Source organism: Thermobia domestica, chromosome 6, assembly GCF_964235325.1.
Source record: "Thermobia domestica chromosome 6, izTheDome1.hap1.1, whole genome shotgun sequence".
NCBI classification, from domain to species: Eukaryota; Metazoa; Arthropoda; class Insecta; order Zygentoma; family Lepismatidae; genus Thermobia; species Thermobia domestica.
The window spans coordinates 182676652-182694366 of NC_137459.1; the positions used below are offsets into that span (position 1 = coordinate 182676652).

At 35.2% G+C, this 17715-nt stretch overlaps 2 protein-coding genes across 4 annotated transcripts in view; both read right to left on the bottom strand.

Annotated features, from left to right (window-relative positions):
* LOC145688349 (cadherin-like and PC-esterase domain-containing protein 1) overlaps positions 1-17715 on the bottom strand; it is a 1309510-nt gene that overhangs the window by 668945 nt on the left and 622850 nt on the right. The window lies entirely within an intron of this gene.
* LOC145687384 (uncharacterized) lies at positions 1286-2014 on the bottom strand. The gene has a single exon (XM_081760839.1). It carries the CDS (start codon positions 2012-2014, stop codon positions 1286-1288), a length of 729 nt encoding a protein of 242 aa, XP_081616965.1.

The following is a 17715-nucleotide window of genomic DNA, read 5'->3' on the forward strand; positions in this document are numbered from 1 at the left end:
CATCACATTTTATAGACCTTAAATCCACAATATCGTCAGTCGGCCCCAAATATTCCTCTTCATCCTCCATGAAATCTTCAGAAAACTTGTCCTCTTCAATCAAATCTTCAATCGTACGAACCTTAACAGCTTCTTGATTCTTTTCTTGGTTCTCATAAGGGGATTTTGAAAACTCTTCCCACATTGATGAAAACGAAAGAAGCTCTTCTTTAAGTCTTCCCTCTTCACAATCAGGAATTAATTCAGTGATTCTTTACAGTGACAACGAAGCCAGACTTAAACTCTTGAACTTCTTAGGATCAAAAGACTCTAAATCTAAGTATAAGCTTTGATTTTCAGCAAATCGTTCCTGCATGCTGTTAGAAATTTGGTCTAGAACACAATTGAAAACGGTTACTTCAAATCTGTATTTACTGTCTTCAATTACTTCATCAGAAGCTAATTTCCCTGCCATTCTCTTTCTTTTTCTACATCTTACCTCAGGCAATTCTGTTTCTATAATAACTTGTTCTAGACTAGGAACATCTGTAATGAGTCCTTCAATACTATTTGACATTTCTGTTGCAAAGTGTTCTGCTGCTTTGTAGACTTTGTCCAACTAGTCCCTAGCTGCTTTCAACTTATTTTGAGTTGAGGATATCAGGCGCCATGCTTGAACATAGTCTAAGTGTTTTTGTTTGCAAGTAGTCTAATAAAGGTGTGGTATGCTGAAAAATCAATAAAAACATCATAACCACAATGCTAGTCTCAAAGGAGCACAACTTTTGAATGAGAGTCATTGCATCGTGTCTCACTTTGGAATTGAATTCTTGCGAGTTGCCAATCACACTTAAAGCTGATACGAGTTCTACATATACTGGTTTTGATTTTCTTGGTCTGGCATCCTTTGAGTCGGGTGCCCAATAATGAAAGTGTCCAAATATTTTTACAGCAGCGTTGCTTTTACTTCTCCATAAAGTTATCTCAATAGCCTCAAGACGGACGCTTGGGTTTTGTTCAAAGTACATCTCAAGTCGTTTCTGGGATTCTTTCAAAAATATCTGAATTTCCTGGAGAAACCCAAAGAACGATATACAAACATCCAAACTGTGGACGGTGTCAGCTATCACCAAGTTCAACACGTGAATAGCACCATATGTGAATGTGTTTCGGATTGATCTCTTTCAGCTTTGCTGTCACACCTTTATGTAGTCCGCTCATATTTGACGCTCCATCAAAAGCGTCTGCCACACATTTTTCGATAGGTATTTTTACTTCAGCCAAAGACTGTTAGAGGGTCTGAAATCTAAGTATAAGCTGTTGTTCCTGTTGCTGAAATCACATGTTTGAGGGCAATAACTCTTTCCTGAACAAATCCATTGTACACATACCGAAGCACTATGGAGCACTGGTCATATGAGGAGACATGTAGGTCGTGTCCATCATGACAGAAAAAAAATCCAGCTTGGTTAACTTCTTTGGCAATTGCTGTTTTGATTTCAAGTGCAATTAAGTTAACAATGTTCATCACAGTTGTTTTACTTAAGAAAGTAGCAGTGCTTCCCCTTCCGAATTTCCTGTTACCACTTTCCTGCCTCTTCAACAGTAGTTCTTCGCTTTTTTCAGAGACTTTCTTTATGTGAGGATAAAGATTATCATTGTGCTGAGCTAATAATAACAGTATTGTTAGGAAATTTCCATGATTTAGTGTAGGATCATTCAAATTGTAAGCAGCTTCAGTTTTGTTCCTTAATGCCAATCCTTGTTTCCCAATCAGTTTTATGGCTTCCATTATATCCATGACAACTGATCTCCTCTCCAGTACTTCTGATTGTCTTTTACTCAATTGTGTTTGAAACAACAAGCATTCGACGGTCTTTTTTCTTTTCAATCTTAAAAATGAGTTTCCACAGTCACTATGAGATTTTGAATTCTCGTGTTCAATAATTCTTTGTGTTAAACGTCTCCATTCATTAAAACCTATACAAAATACTGATTTTCTGTTACTGAAAGCTAGACAAACACTGATTTCCATGGTTGTACGACAACCATTGGCGACCGATATTTTCTCCTTCAATAAAAAAAAATGTTTATTGAAAACGGAAAGTCTTTTTGAAGTAACTCGTCATCTGATGGGAGCACTGGATGATGACAAAAAAAGAAGCTTAAGTCACTTTTAATTGGAGGTCTGAAGAAGTCAAAGTCACCAATATTAGGCCTCCCTAAAGAATCTTGATTATTACTTTCTGCACTCATTTCATCAGATCGAGATTCCTCAGACACAGGTTGTACCATGTCCACAACGTTATCTAACGAATCTTCATCCTGAATTTCGGTCAACACTTTTTTAGAACCATAGTCCGATAGTTCAGGAACCGCCTCCACGTGCGAGCAGGATTTAGAAACAGAAACTCCCTTTTTCCCATCGTCACCGTTTTCTAAATCAGCATCAGGTTGAAATTCGCGTTCCTCGAATGTATGAGATTGAAGTTCCTTCTCCAACGTATTTTCAGATTTTGCCAAAAATGCAGTAATTTTAGTGCATGATAGGGCACATACTTCACGCTTTTTAGTTTCTTTCATCAAACAAGCATGATTTTCTTTTCTTTGCTCCTAAGTTTTCTGAATTTCCTTTTTGGCTTTTATCTTCCATTTTTTAACTAGAAAAGGAGAGAAGATTGATTGTCATCATGCGATAATTTTGACATTTTTCGAAAATTTTTATTGTAATAATTTTTGAACTGTTCCAGATTTTGAAATTTTGGGACGTGGAAAATGTTTTGATTTTAAAAACAACTTACAATAAATTTATAAGCTTTAAGTTATGTGATTTTACTCAAATACTCGTGTAAACCAATAAAACGAACATTATAACCAAAAAAAAAAAAAAAAAAATCTGAAACATTTGGATAAAACAACCAATTTGATAAATGTTTCAAATGGAAAATGTATTCCTAGCTTCTTTCATGGCTAAAGCAGTTCAGAAGTATCACAATAGAAATCCACTGCCAATAAATTACTGAATAAAATTTCAAATAACTCAAAATAATATTAAGTTCGACAATTAATAATGCAAACAAATTTACTTTGTTATTTTTTATATTTATGTGGGCCCGTTTAATTACTTTATCTACGGTGCATTTATTGTGTGAAACTTATTTTATGACATTATAATAATTAATGTATTATAAATAGATGTGCTTAACGCTAGCATTAGCAAGGGTGTGGGTTGAGGGAGAAGCTCCGATCCCCACAAATTTTTATTTTATTTTTTTTTAAACTTTCCTAACAACTGACAAAAAATCTGAAAATTTTGGTATTATCAGGCTTCAACTCATTGATGATACATCATACTTGGTTTATTTTTAATGTTTATCTTTTAATAATTATAAATTAATGCTAAAAATGTGCCTTTTTAGTAGTGAAAGACTATATACAGAAATATGTAAATGTTGGGGAGCTGAGCCCCATTTCCATCTTACCACAACTGAAATGTCGCAGGAAGGTGCCTTCGTGCATATAGTATACTATACTAAACTGCTTTTGACCTGTTTAGTTATTTTTTAATAAAAAAGATAATAAAACAAATAAGTTATAGACACTGGCATTGATAAAAAAAAATCGTCTACAACTATATAAATACATATAGCTGGTGACACTTTGATGGAGAACACTAATGGAATATAACAAAACTTTGTGATGTCTTAGACCTCCGAAGTAACTATAGAACAATATAAAATAGTTAAATAAAACACAATATGAAATAACTGTTAGAACACTGCGTCTAATAATGTACACAATTTCTACTGGATACCAAGAGCAGTAACGTTTAAGTCGTATCGTAGCCTGAAAAGTTTGCTTAGAAAAATCAAGAAAAAATGAATTGATTACTCGGAACATGTGTAGTCTACCTTTTAGTAATACTTGTTGTTAAGTAAAATAGGTGTAAATAATAACCCAAGTGTACCATTCCGCCAAATAATCACTTGCGCCACTACATATAGTTCCCAAGTTCCATGAAACACCACTTAAAACCAACAATTACAATACATTTCTCCACTGAAATTATTTCATTTCCTAATTTCACTTCTTCTTCTTCTCCACAAACCTATTATTTCTCCGGTCAAGGGTCAATTTTCTAAAGTTGATGAGCTCGTTCAGCACTTCACCCCTCTTAAGTTTCTTCATAAGTCACAGCATATAATTTTCAAATCATCCTTTGATTCGTGACCGCCCTTCAAGCCATTTGATGTGCATGTTAATCACAAACAGTATACAGTTTTTGCAGCATTGTCACTTGTCCAAAGTCACAGTACAGATTTTGCAAGTACTATATTCTATATACATTATGTATTTGGGCATCATATAATTTTGTATATGTATACTTTTTGAATGTGCATATATACGTAAAATAAATTATCTACTATATTATAAATGCCATTGTATGTTTGTATGAATGTATGAGTATGTTCCACATCTCTTCCTAGACGGTTCAACCGATTTTGAGCAAACTTGGCATAAATATTCTTTGATACCAGGTAATCAACACTGTCGGGGTTAGCAACCCTCAACTCTCCCCTTTGCAAAGGGGGAACTTGAACCCAATGCTATTTAAATGGGGGTTATAACAGTAGAAATGGTTTTAATGGTATAACGTAAGAACGAGAAAAATAATTTTAACAAAATTTTGGAAACATATAGGTTATAGCGTGACATAAAACAGCCTTGGTATATAACGCCACTAGCGCCCCTAACGGTGGGAGTGGGAGGGAGAGACATGTAAAAATGATCCAAAATGACCGAGATTAGAGTCAAATCAATATATTTCGAAGTCAATGAGCTCATTAATGGTACCACCAAAGCCCAAAACAGAAAGAGCAAGGCCGTAGGCCGAGTAAAGACGGGATTTGGGGGCGGAGCAGTGAGGATGGGAGGGTTGATATATAAAAATCATCCAAAATGACCGATATTAAAGTCAAATCTATAAATTTCAGGGTCCCTAAGATCATTATAATGACATTCCCAAAACCAAAAACAGAAAAAGCGAGGCCACAGGCCGAGCAAATATTGAGATTTGGGGCGGAGCGTGGGGTTGGTAAGGGTGATATGTAAAAATCGTCTAAAATGACCGATATTAGAGTCAAATCTATATATTTAGGGTTAAATCTAATACCATTAATAGCATTCCCACGCCGAAAACAGAAAGATCGAGGCCGCAGGCCGAGCAAATACCGGGGTCTGGGGCGGAGCCCTAGCTGGCCAAAGGCTAGTGAATTTATAAAATAATTATGTCGTTTTTTTTTAAGTGTTCAGAGAGGAAACTGTGCGCCTTCCCGAGGCTAAGACGGGTCTTAGCCCCTCCCGAGGAGGACGCAAAGGCACTGATGTGAAGAGGGCGCAGCGGCCATCGGGCCGGTACTTGATTATGCCCAGTCCACCCCTGAATGCTGACGTAATGTTTTCACAAAACATCTCCTTTTTTATAAACTCAAGAAAGAAATCTTTTCTGTGCATCGCATTACAAACGGGGTTTTCCCGTTCTTTTAGCACAAAGACCTTGCCTAACTGAATTCTTTCATGATCAGCGTTGCTAGGCGTACGAACTTGATCGTACATAACAGGTAATTTCTCCTTGTACTGTATACAGTCTACTCTGACTCCTTGACTGTACGCTTTATGTACAGTCTTACTCAAATTTTGTAGCAATGTTTTATTTTCATGCAAAAAGTTGTTAGCTTCTATCATGTTTTCCATCTCACAATGACTACTGGGTTACTCACTTGTAACTCGTTGTTGTGACGCTTTGGGTGCTGTTTTTTTTTCTTTCGTCGCTCAGTAAAATTAATGTAACGAAAGCGAGAAACCGAATTTTAGTCTGTCGATGTGAAATACAATGACTCCATATGAGTCCGTTTCGCATCATCACAAAATAAGTTAGATTGCATGAGAAGTTTTCTTCTTAATAATTCGAACACAAATCAGCATTTAGTGGAAAATGACTATGTTCCTTTGGAAGATTAAGATCATGGGCGGCGATTAAGGGGGGCAAAGGGGGGCAGTTGCCCCCCCACTTTTTTGAAGTGACCCACTAATGAATATAGTTTCATTTGGAAATGTAACATTTTTGTATGTATTACTGGTTCATAGAAAAAAATAGTTCCATATAATATTTGACGTTGTGTGAGTTCGTATTGATTGTCTTCCCCTGGAGTTAAGAAAGCTACAGGAATTGCGTTTTAATTGCCATGGAAAACGGTCTAAAAATTAACCCATTGGAGCGCAACAATTCCAGCGTACTTTCATTTCTTCTTAGGTTCGATATGTTAATCAGGCTCTTTGAAACTAATGAGAGAACATTAAAAAAAGTCTTTCACAAGTTATTCTTTAATTACACAAAAAATGATAGTTCCTAAAATGTCTTCTCTTCTTTCTAATAGTATGGAATATTGATTACAAAGAGAGTTGATTTTGAGTTTAACGTCCCTTTCAGCAGCGAGGCTATATGAAACAGGACCTCCAAACACCATGAGCTTCCAACGGGAATCGAACCCAGGTGTCCCACGCCAAATGATTAAAAAGAGAGTAGACCTAATAAGAAACAACTTCTACCTTTTCCATTGTTTTGCAGTGTAATATACGAGTGAAGTGGCGTTTTTAGGGGTGTACAAGTGTATATACAATACATTTAGTGAATTCGACATAATTCTAAGTTTTAGAATTATTTTGTAAAACTGGATTGTGGTGTGTTTCTAAGTTTTGTTAAGTTTTTATGTATTTCAAGAAAGTGAAAACTACACCTAATGACAACGAACTTGTTTCGGGAAGCTGCAAAAATATTTCTTTAAATGTCGTAGCATACTTGTAGCATTTACTGTCTTTCTAACAGTAAGAGTAATAAAATACATATAATAGCATGTGTGGAATTAAAGATGTAAGTTGTTCATTAATCCCTAGTTTAAATATAACTTTGCAAAACAAGCTTCATTATTCATTACTATGATTAATATTATCCTTTCTATTTATTTGTTTTGCAATTTGTTATTAAATAATCTGATCACATAATTTTCCAGATAGAATTTTAAGATGTTCATGAGCAAGGAATCAAATCTCTTCTAACACCTTCGTATACAAAGGGCTAGTATCTACTTGCGTTGCTCTTGTTAATATACTTAATAAAATATGAAATACGATATATGGTATTTTCACTGAAAAAATATAGTATCCTATTAGTTATACAAACTTTTGTCAAACAGTGTTAGAAACAACCAGGAAAACTAACATTGGTATACAAATATTCGTGTCTTGCCCCCCCACTTTTAACTTCCAATCGCCGCCACTGATTAAGATCATAACTTCAGTTTTGATAATTAACCTTGTTCTTGTCATTGTCATGCTGCAAACTAACTTTAGGCCGTATTTCCAATATTATACATATTTTAAAATGGTTTTCATAATGCTTTATTACTTTTATATTTTTCGTCCATGCTTTCACAGCAAAACGATAAACATATAGCGTTTTCATGATACAGTACTGTCCTCCAGAGGATAAAATGGTCCGCTCTTATCTTCTGTACAGTTTTCGCGTTTTGTTAGTCTGGCAACACTATTCATGATCCATACATAACATGCGCTGCGTGATTGTCTCCTACATGACATACGTTCAGCTGTCTTTCTCCTCTTCAAGGCAGAGCACCAGCGTTCATTTTCTCTCTCTCTCTCTCTCCCTATCTCATTCCTTCACACTTTCTTCTTGGAATCGATGTTTTGCTAAGCTCACTACTCAGAAGGATTAACGCAGACCTGAGCCAGGAGTACGCTAGCGTGGGACTGCTCCTTAAAACTTTCTGTAGAACCCCAGACGACAACGCATCATTATATGCACTATTAACACAAAACAAAATGATATGATATTTGTAAGAGATGCTTTATTTTAAATTCATTTTAAGAAAATGCGAGATGAAAAAAATGTAATGGGCGATTCTCAGCGTGACGCACGGGACATTTGTACACAAAAACTGTTTTTTTTAAACAAAAAATGTAATTTCAAATAAAATAAAGAGTATATCAAAATTAGGGGGGAAATTATTAGTGCATAGTTAAATAAAATTAAACACTCAAAACAATTGCAAATTTGAGTTATAAGGCAAAATTAAGCGTTACACACGGGACTCAGACAAAAAGCTCATTTCACAACCTCAATTTCATTGGATATTCTCTGCGATTTATGGCAGCATTTTCATTTTATATGCCATCACTTATGTTCTACATTCTTTCTCCTTACTGTGCATTATATTTTTAAATTGGAAAATATAATTTAATTAGCTTCACATTATGTTTTCTTTTTCGACTCACCGTTACGCACGGGACAGAAAAGTAACCAAGCAATTGTTTGTTTGTTCTAAGACTGTTATTATACAATATCCTTACTAAAGAGATTAACATTTGGACAGTAACAAACATAAATAATTTGCATCTATAATTTAATTTGAATGCATTAAATTACATTCCAAAGTATCAACTAGGCAACTCGCTTAGTGTTATTACCATGTATTTAGGGTATTTGTCTGAGCTCTGATTTGTGACGTTCAAACCACACAATGTTGTGCAACTGTTGAGCTGCTCGATCCTCTGTGCTATCTACCAAACGTAGAGTCTTTTGAATGCTGACATTGTCAGCTGAAATGCGGGAAAGTGAATTGAAGGGAAACAATTGGTTTTTGGTTATTTGGTATTATTGATTATTACTTCACAGTGAAGATTTGCTTTAGTGTGAGTTTTTTTTTTTTTTTTTTTTTTTTTTTAGTAAGTAATATGATTCACAGGCAAGTAACTCTGTTCCAAGTAATATTGTCAGTAATAAACTGAATCGATCAACAAAAGCAATGAGTGGCGCTGAAAGGGCTAGAAAATTTAGACTTAAACATAGGAACAAGGTGAGACTGAAAAATAAATTGAGAATACAGCGTTATAGGAAAGTTAAAAGATTAACTCTTTTTTCTCTCACGCCCCTTTTGCGAAACTAATTTCGTATTGTTTCGTTGTTGACCATTTAGAAGAGGAAAACACCCTAAAATGTGAAGAAGAACAAGGTAATTCAAGTTAGATTGGTTCAAGGAAAACGAAAAGAGTGCCAGTGTACAGAATGATGTATTCATTAAGTGATGAGAGTGACATTAATTCAGAATACAACTTTGAAGACGATGTTGATAATGATATTCCAACCCTCTAACTGTCGAACTCAGAATAGGCAATATTAGAGCAAGTGTATTTCTCCTTGTGAAATTTGATTGTGGTTCTTCCAGAAATAGGATTAAATAGTGGTATGTGTGTGTGTCTGAAAGTGATGTAGAAGAAGATGGGGATATTAGAGTAACAAATCTGAAATTCATGTACAATAATTGTACAAAGTTCTGTTTTGATGAAAAGAATAGCTCTTATGTCTCATTTGATCAAGTTTTAAATATACTTCAAGCACCTAATTTGCTGATAAAAGGTGAAAGAATATACTATAAAGTTCCAGAACCAATAGCCGTTTTCGTAAAGAACATTGAAGAAAATAATTTACCCGCTACAAACCTGTAAAACCAACTTAGATACCTACCTTTCAAACGAACAGAAAAAAGTATAATTTATTATGATAATTTGTTTTTATGCCTTGTGGTAAATGTTTCTATGTAACTTAACGTAAACGTTTTTGGTAGTATGTTTAGTTATGTTTGATTTAGTTTCTTTCAGCAAATTTATGTTTCTTAGAGTTAATATAACAGTTTATTGTTTATTATTTAACCTCAATAACAATAAATACGTATTGAAATCTTAATAACTTAACTTTATTCACTTCTTTGCATAAATCTGTAAATGTCCCGTGCGTAACGTTACGCACGGGACAACATTTCTATACCCCATGAAATAAATAAGGAGCATAATAAAAAAAATTTAATAAGTACCACTAACAGGCTGCTAATAATTCTACTTTAGAGCAAAAGTTTCAATACTTTATCCTCAGCAATTACAAAGAAAACACGAAAAATACATGTTTTCCGTTACGCACGGGACAGTAAAACATGACATGAGAAAACTACGATATTTGCCTATCAGCATAAAACATTAATTAAAACAAAATTGCCAAATTTTTGCCAAAGGCGCACTTCATATTTTTTGCTATTGTTCATATAATTATAGATTTAGAATTGAGTTTGAAAATTATTTGAAAATTGGGATACATGAACAGCATTGAGCATGGTGTAGAACAGTTAAAGTTTATGTGGTAAATATATTTTACAAAAAGATTTTAAATGTCTCAGTATACAGTTACACTATTTCTTAATAGAAAAACATAAACATCATAGTTTCAAATTAATTTTGAAAGTTTACTGAAAATGGACCACTTGCCAGAGAATCGTCCTAATAAGGAGAGAAAAACGAATGATAGGTAGATACATATCTGTTTAGATATTCTTTTTGCGGTAATTTTTTGCTAACTTTTCAATAACATCATAGCGAATATAGCAAATGGAATTGGAAAATGGTAACCATGGTAATCTAAATAGCGCGAAACACAAGGAAGAAGTCAGGAAGGATATAAATCAAATGCCAAAACTCACGAATTCCGACGAAAGTTGGGATTATTCTTATGTATACAAATACGTAGACGTCTAGAAGGTAACAGGTGAGAACGAGATTGAGAATTCAATGAAAACCAACATTACAAAAGTGTAAGTACTTTTTTGATTTTCAATTGCCGATTCACCCAGAAACTAGGCCTGCCACCCCTCTTCCAACTCCATCACGTGATCCTGGCGCCGTGCCTATACTATACTGGCCCATTTCTAGCACTGACTGCACTTATAAAGTCACCAACAATGGCTACATAAAATATAAATTTGTTGTGGATACCCGGATTAACTATTAACTAGCCGGAACTTTATTGTAAAATTAACGTGGTGGAGAAAATATGAATTTATTACCAGTTTGGTGTATTTGGAATCCAACGTCGCATTCAACATCAAAGCTACATAAGATGTAGACCAACAGCTCAACGTGAATTTCGAACCACATGAGAAATCGAACCTAGGTCTCCCGCGCCTTTGGCACGTACGATGACATATTAATTTGTATATTAAACTTTAAACTTTAGAATCTCATATTTAACAAAATAAAACTAAGAATCGTAGGTTTTCAACATTAAATATGGCGGTTAATATGTTAAGACTAGAGCAGTCGGACCTCTTGTCGCACCAAATTCTACAGTTTGTTACTGACCTTATGTTATTCTTATCCTAATATTCGGACCCGAAGGACTGGCACAAGTCTTGGGGAACGGAGTTTTTCTAAGCTTAAAGTAATAATAATAAATACCTAAGAATATCCATGAAGCAAAAATTCTTAAATGGACACGCATGATCTCTATTGAACGTGAAATAATGAAGATATTACAGAAACAAGAATTGATATAGAACTTTTTTCCTCTTTTCTTTTCTTTTCTTTCTTTCTTTTTTATTTAAACAAAATTATTAGGGAAACCCTCTTGGATCATTCAACATAATTTAGAATGATAAGGTAATGATAATAATTGAAGCAAATTCTTAAAAACCCTTTATAGCACTGGTTTCCAAATGCTTCAAAATTGCGAACCCCTTTACTTTTAAAAAGCAAGGTACAAACTCAATTTTGGTATCTGTCTAGTAGTAGCAGTAGTTGAAAGGTATAGGTGGTTATATTAACAATTACATTAGAAACATTATAGGCCTAAGCACACAACGTACAGCACATACACATGGGGAATGCATGGCACTATTTACATCTTTCATAAATTATGAGATTTAAATAATATTACGGCCCCCGAATTTGTTTCTCGGACTCCTAAGGGTACGTGGACCATCAATTGGGAAAGATAGCTTTATGTAATTAAATACTCTCTGGGCCTCCAGCCCCAGAGTCAACTTTATCAATTTCCACAAAATTTCTATTTTGTTCTATGTAGAATGGATTTCAATTAAAATAAAAAGTCGCAAATGATGTTTAACACATACAAAGCACTGTATTGTATTACACAACCTAACTCTAACTAACTCTATGGCCTATGGAACCCGGAGGTTCAATGCTGCATCCACCAAAGCTCTCCATTGACTTCTATCCTTAGCCAACTGGATCCAGTTTCTACTTTGTATTCCTATTTCTGCGAGATCCATCTTAATATTATCCTCCCACATGCGCCAGTGGCGGTTTTAGCAGTAGGCATGGGCCTTCCAAAAAAAAAAAAAAAAAAAAAAGGAAAAATATATAAACGCTAAAAGATACAATAAAAAGTATATATATTCTAGCTAATTATTTAACAAATAGCATCTATCACTATTGTAAAAGTAATTACCTACTGACATTAATCTATAAAATGTGTATATGTATCCATAAGAACTGGAGTGTGCCTACCCAAAATAAAAGCCCTAAAGTCGCCTCTGTTGAAAGTGTTTCTACTTTCTTCCATTCTGGCTACATGACCTGCCCACCTGCCTCAAGATAAAAACGTAATCGTAGAGCGTATTTTTAAATCAGAGGCATTTGCCCTCATCAGGTGAAATTCATTCCTACTCTTGACTGATTTTAAGTCAAGTAGGAACACTCAAATATGATACACACCATACTGTATAAAAATCTACGAAATATATCGCGAAACAAAAAAAAAAAAAAAAAAAAAGGAAAAATATCGGGGCGGGGTTAATGGTGATAGTTGGTTTTATACTCAAGCAATGGTGGTGAATGAATAACTATGGAACCTCAGAAATAGTATGCGACATCCACATATTGCACCAAATTCTAATAACTTTTACGAAAGTTAGCGGAACGTAATTTTAGGTCGCAGGTAAGTAATTCACGTCTAATTGCATTAACTCACCTTCATTCTGGACTGATTTTAACTGCAAGCAGAAATGTTTCAAAACAATATATACAGGACATAGCCTAATCTAATCTAATCTAATATAATATAAATAAAATAAAGAGTTTGTTTGTGTGTTTGTCTCTGTCTGTCTGTGTGCGGCCTGGGGACCAGACGAGTGGACCGAGAGTTACCAAAATTTGTTCACGGGTACCTTGGTCCAGGTCCCAGATCAAGACGATAGACGAAGCGTCTTTTTAAAATTTCAAACCAGAGGGGTCTCAGGGGGCGTTTACCGGGACATGTAAAAGTAGTAGAAAATGACCGATATTAGTGTCGAATTCATAGTCTTCGTGGTCGCTGAGATCAATGGTGAAACTCCGATCGCATTAACTTCCAAATTCACCCTATTCGGTTGCGGGTCGGGGGTCACCGGGGGAGGGGGCTGATACCGAGACATTAAAAGTAATCCAAAATGACCGATATTAGTGTCAAATCCATAGTTTTCGCGGTTGCTGGGACCAATGGTGACATTTTCATTAGTGACGACTTTCAAATTCAGCTATCATTGTATTCGGGCCGGGGGTGAGTAAGGGAAATATCGAGACATGTAAAAAAAGCCCAAAATGACCGATATTAGTGCCAAACCCATAGTTTTTGCTGTCGCTGAAATAAATGGTGATATTCCCACAGACCTTGACTTAAATACAGCCCCCATGCGAAGAATGGATATATTCAGCTAGTAGGACATAAAAATAGGATAATTTTGATAAAAGCTATTGCGAAACTAATTTTTTAGAGTATCGGGAGGAGGAGGGTAAGTCAACTTCTCGCTCTTGAATTTAACTGCATGCATTGGAGAATTTTTTGAAGCTTCAAAGATGAGGTTTTCAGTAGAGTTTACTGGCGTAACTTTTTTCTTATCTACGTGTTCCAGCAAAAATAGTAATCTAAGCCCCTTCTAGTAATACTTTTCTTCAGTAACCATTTCCGAGTCTGTTGGAGTGAAGATTACGCTGCTGGCTGTACTGCATCAAAATCGAATCACTTTGGGGAAGAACATCAAAGAAACTTATTTTAACATCGTATTTTTTTTTTTTTTTAAATAAGGAAATCCAAAAATTTGGGAGCGCTCATCTCTTTATACTAGATATCTCCAACATTTTCAACCGCAACCAATAGCGATGATCAGAATCCGATTAAAGAAAAAAAAATATACATTACATTTATAAAAACCAAATAACTTATTTGTTAGATTATACTGGAAAAATATATTATATGAATCTATGCCAACGCACGTCATGGGAAGCTTTAACTCCATTTGCCTCCTTCAACTCGGACGATTCCAACCCCAAATTATTTCTGGAAGTTGAAAGAAAGTACATTAAAATTTTATTTAAAATCGGAGAAATTTTATGAGAGCGTGGAACATGCAAGCCGACAGTTAGGCAGATGGACAAACACAAATACCGATGGACTTGAATGGTACAAGCTTAATGTACACCTGTTTCAATAAATACAACACATTGTGCTTTGCTATAACGTTGTACTGAAGTTTCTCCAGGATAGTAAATACATTTTTTGGAAGATCAAATAGGTTGTTCCAGCATCAAGTGTCAAACTTTTATTAGAAAATAAATTCATCCCAGTGTAGAAATGCTTTAATCAATTGTATTTCCATTGTCAGTTCCGACATTCGATTTCTTATGTATATGCTGTTTTGTTGCTACAGAAAGTGAAGCGCCTAATCCAATAAATCCTATTGTAATGGCTCCCAAAACTAACCCCTAATAACTAGGCATGCATTAATTGCGAGTTTGAAGCGAAGCGATCGACCTATTCATGGAGTTTTTAGTGCATAAATTACTTTCGTGAACGAACACGACATGCAAATAGTTGAATTTGACATATGAGCGAAAAGCATCATAGCTTTGAAAAACTGTGTTCGCAGAACAGAACGAAAAGTGGTTCACCCTATTTCTAATACTGAAAATGCTATTTTCCATCGTTTACAATGAGAATTCGCGCGCAAAATGCTTTTCCAAGGTTAAGTCTGTGGATATCCCGTTTTTTGGTGATTATTCCTCAATAGTATGTCCGATATGGACATGCAACCCCGACCCCTTACGACACTCAGCGCGCGCTCTCGAATCACCAGGTCATGTTTGGTTAAGAACGGTTCAGGCATCTTGGAGGAGTATCCGGATAAACGAACGCCTAAGTCGAGTAAAGACGAACTTCACTCCAATAATGTATATCGTGTGATTTAAAAATTGTTGTATGGCAAATTACTGAATGCCCTTGCACTTAAAGATATGTGGTCAACCAATCTTAACTCAGGGGCGGATCCAGGGGACGATCGCCCCCCCCCCAGAAGGGGAAACTTTCTTATTTTATATATATATAAATATAAACCTATCCCAGAGTTTGAAGCTCTTAAAAATAGCTCTAAGTAGCAGTATTACAACCCCTCCCAGAAATCCGTCCTGGATCCGCCCCAGTCTTAACTAGATATATAAAATTAATTCTTTAAGAACAAACATTCGTCATTCTCAGGTCGCAGCAGAACAAATTGTTGACACAAATTTAAATTGTAAGACCTTGTTTCAAACAGGTTCAGTGTTCAAACGAGAGGTTAAGCTTCAAATACATAAAGACAGTGTTTTTTTCTTTTTTTTTTTTAAAAAAAAGAAAACATTGTAACTATAAAAAAGTATTAAACCTGACTGACGTAAACAGAACTGGTTAAAATGAGAAAATATTCAATTATGTATTAGATATAAGTTTAAGACCTGAGCTTATTCTTAAAACAAAATGAAACCTTCCAAAGCACTATGGCTTACGAAGAACCTTAGTCGACCAGAGACCTGTTAATTGAATTAAATAAAAGGCAATTAAAATAAATAAATAAAAATACAATAAATACATAAATGAGCGATGTGTTGTTAGCACAACTGCTAGGTTTAAATAGTTTCATAATTGCCTTCCTATTCAGAATCCAACACCGAATACTCAGTTAGGCATCGGGAATCAAAAATTAAACCGTGCTCATTTAAGGCAGGTGCTTCAACCATTTGACTACATGTACACTCATGTCTAAAATTATTGTCGCATGTTTATAAATATGTTACTGTAGGAATATAATTTGATAACGAATTTGCCCGGTATTTTTTATAATGTTAGTATGTGTATAATCGGCAAAGACATGTCTCAAAAGAGCAGAAAATAAGAACAATAAAATGAAAATAAAACTTCCTTGTCCATTTTGCAACATGTTGCTTTACACATTCTAATTTTCGTATTTATAATTCTTTTCCTATGAAATTTACCACAAATTTCCCGATTATGCACATAGTATCAGTAATAAAAGTACTCTGCAAAATCGTTAACTAACTAACTAACTCTATGGCCTATGGAACCCGGAGGTTCAGTGCCGCGTTCACAAAAACTCTCCACTGACTTCTATCCTTAGCTAATTGCATCCAGTTTCTACTTTGTATTCCTATCTCTGCGAGATCCATCTTAATATTGTCCTCCCATCTGCGCCTAGGTCTTCCTAATGGTCGTTTTCCTATGGGTCTACCAGTCAAGACTTTGAAAGCGTTTCTACTTTCTTCCATTCTAGCTACATGACCTGCCCACCTAAGCCTCCTAGACTTGACGACCCTAACAATGTTGGGTAAACCGTATAAACTATGTAGTTCCTCGTTATGAAGCTTCCGCCATTCCCCATTCTCGTTCCTCTTGGGTCCGAATATTCTTCTCAGGATCCTTTTCTCAAATACTTTCAGTCTATGTTCTTCCCTCAGAGTAAGCGACCATGTTTCACAACCATACAGAACAACAGGCATGATTATCGTTTTATATATTTTAAGCTTCAAATTCCTCGACAGAATTCGCGACGACAAGAGATTTTGAACCGAATAGTAACACGAATTCCCTGCTTTTAGTCGACATTTAATTTCTTCGTGAATATGATTTTCGTCTGTTAATATTGATCCTAAATATTTGAAAGTATCCACTTTATCAAAAGCATTATTTAATATTTTAACGCCTCCACAATTTGCCGTATTACGGTCCCGACGCACTTCCATGTATTTAGTTTTCTCTGCATTTACTTCTAAACCCATGTCCCTGCAAGCGTTTAGTAAGATCTCTGCATTTATTTCTACTGTTCTCCTATCATCCCCTATTAAATTTACATCATCAGCATATGCCATAACCTGGTGAATGCCGTTCAACTCTAGGCCCTGGTTGCTATCTTTGATTTTCCTTATGGCGTATTCCAGCACAAAGTTAAATAATAATGGCGACAACGCATCTCCTTGTTTCAGGCCATTTTCGACGTGGAAGCTCGTGGACAAAAAATTTCCTACCCGGACTTTACTTTGGGATTCACTTAAACATATCTTAATTAATCTAATTAGCTTTCTCGGTATTCCAAGTTCTGTAAGAACGTTGTATAATGTTTCTCTCCCAACCGAGTCGTAAGCCTTTCTAAAATCAATAAATAGTTGATGTACCGGTGTATTGTATTCCCACTTCTTTTCGAGTATTTGGCGAATGGTAAATATTTGGTCGATAGTTGATCGATTTCGTCTAAATCCGCACTGATAATCTCCAATAATTTCATCTGCGTATGGGGTCAATCTTGCTAACAGAATATTTGAAAGGATTTTATAGGATGTTGACAGAAGAGAAATGCCTCGATAATTATTACAGTCAGTTTTGTCGCCTTTCTTGTGAATTGGAACAATAATTGATTCTTTCCACTCTTGTGGCAATTCTTCCTTGTTCCAGATAAGGAGAATGAGTTTGTGTATCTTGTTCCACAATTTTTCGCCTCCAGCTAAAATTAACTC